The following is a 2,469-nucleotide window of genomic DNA, read 5'->3' as shown; positions in this document are numbered from 1 at the left end:
TTAACTGTACTTCCGAATAAATTAAAAAAAAAAAAAAAAAAAATCAAATTTACACACACGCACACACTTAAAAATTATTCGTTTTTTATTTTTTTTCTAGCTGTTTAAAAGATGAAAATACATTTACAATGGAACCTCGACCAAGAGAATGTTTGCCTCGTGGTTTTCCACCGGAAATTCCTGGAACCTGTTATTTTTTAAAAGGATACCGACATCCGGAAGTTGATTCCGATGATCCTCTTGAAAACCACATTCGGCAAGCACTTAAAGACTTAAGTTTAGTAGAAGCGTAAATATATATGTAATCATCAACCATAATTTTTTGCTCATTAGCTAATTACAACAAATAACAAAAAAAAAAAAAAATATTATTATAAAATAAAACCCAAGCTTTATAAAAAAAAAAAAACAAAAACCTACAAACAACAACAAAATCTCTTTAATTGTGTTTATTAAAAGTAATTAATAACAATTAACAGCCTTTCGAAAAAAAATTTTTTTGTCTAGCTTAGAAATGCAATTAGATGATATTTTAAAACTTTGTCAACCGTTAAATAATTTAATTTTTAATTTTTACTCATTGTTTTTTTTTTATCCGTGGAATTATACACACTGTGTGATTAATTATTAAATATAAATACGTGTACCTAATAAATTATTTATTTTAAATGCTATATGAAAATATTATTTATGATAATGTGTGAATTATTATTGAGCTTCAATGATCATTGTGTGAGTAATAATAATAAAATATAATATAATATTATAAATAAAACAATGTAAATATTTTTTGTTGTTGTTGTTGTGTGCCCGATCGATAAATTACTGGCAACAAGAGAAAAAAAAATTAATTATTTATTTATTTTTCATTACGTAAACGATAATAATTTCAATCAAATGTTTTTCATTCTATTTTATTTTATTTATTTTCTCAAAATACCGAAGTAATAATAATAATAATAATAATAATTAAGATTCACAAACTTAATCAAATTAGAGAGATATGTAACTAAATTTAAATATTTATATCATATCTCGTATCGCCATTACCAAAAAAAAAATTTTTTTTTTTTTTTTTTATTCTTTACCCAGATGCTTATAATATGGATAAAAAAAAATTCTTTAAAATATAAAAAAATAAAAATTAATAAATGAATTGTAGATAATAAATAAATATAAATTTACAATACATTTATTTGTTTATTGTCCTTACAATGCAATAAGTCAAATTCAACAATTTCATTTTTAAATAACAATATATATGTATTACATAATTATATTACCATAATAGTTAATAATAATTCTATTTAAACAAACAAACAAACAAAAAAAAAAGAACAATACAAAAGACGGATTCGGCAACAAAATTTTACCGTTAATTGTTTCGTGTAAAGTATCGTATAATATAAATATTGCTTTTATTAGTTTTTTTTTTTTTTTTTTTTTCTAATTTACAACCTCATAAATTATTGTCAATTTTATTCTTCGGACTAAAAAATTGACATAATTATTCTATTATTATTACATTTTTATTTTAAAAAAAAAAAAAAAAAAAAAAAAATTAAAGCGATAAAAATTAATTAATTTAATTAAAAATAAAAGAAAATAAAATAAATTGTTCCCTCATTAAAAATTTCCACGTTATTATTATTATTATTCTTCTAGGCATCGAATAAACGATATTTAATTTATAACAAAAAAAATATTTAATTTGAATAAAATTATTGTAAATTAAAATTAACCAGTTGCATTCAATACTAATAAATTTTTTTTTTTTTTTTTTTTAAACTATTTCGTTAAATTATATACCAAGTATATATTTATTATCTTTAATATGTAACCGCCGACTCGGTAATTTTTTATTTTTAAATAAAATTATTATAACAATAATAATAATAATAATGAAAATTTTATTACTTTTTAAATAAAAAAATTCACCCGAGCGTAATTAAAAAATGAACCATTTTAAAATTTATTATAAATTAAAAAATAATGATAATAATAAAATGGACGGAATTCTACGGACAAAAAAAATTAAAAATGATTATTTGGGATAAAAATCAATAACAATAGATTAGAATAATAAATTTAATATTGATTTTGTTAGCCTTGACCCCAGGGTAAAAAAAAAAAAAAAAAATCGTAAAAATCAATAAAATAAAAATTACCGAGTCGAGAAATAAATAATATTTTTTTTTATTCATTCACATTCACTTTTAATTAATTAATCAATCATTAACTTTTTTGAATGAGCTTTTTTAAATGAGCAAAAAGTGAAATTCCCATGAAAATCAGTAAAATTTCACTAAATTCTGACTATATATATATATGTATGTATATATAAATATACTACAAGCAAATTTTTGAATTTGAATACTTTTTTCATTTTCGAATAAATTTTGAAAACAAAAGAAAAAAAAATATATATATACTATTCCAATTTTTAAAAAATAAAATTCATTTAAATTT

General features: G+C 19.2%; 1 protein-coding gene across 1 annotated transcript in view; it reads left to right on the top strand.

Annotated features, from left to right (window-relative positions):
- Positions 1–293, top strand: part of Phum_PHUM588150 (guanylatte cyclase alpha 1 subunit, putative) — a gene marked incomplete at both ends in the record, with an annotated part of 5,369 nt that extends 5,076 nt beyond the window's left edge. Inside the window, one exon of the mRNA XM_002432451.1 lies at positions 101–293. Coding sequence (XP_002432496.1) covers positions 101–293 — 193 coding nt within the window. The remainder of the gene's footprint in view (positions 1–100) is intronic.
- Positions 294–2,469: the final 2,176 nt, after the last annotated feature.

This window comes from Pediculus humanus, genomic scaffold, assembly GCF_000006295.1.
Source record: "Pediculus humanus corporis 1103172108311 genomic scaffold, whole genome shotgun sequence".
NCBI lineage: Eukaryota > Metazoa > Arthropoda > Insecta > Psocodea > Pediculidae > Pediculus > Pediculus humanus.
The sequence above is the reverse complement of the archived record's forward strand: the minus strand, read 5'-3'. Positions and strand labels throughout refer to the sequence as shown.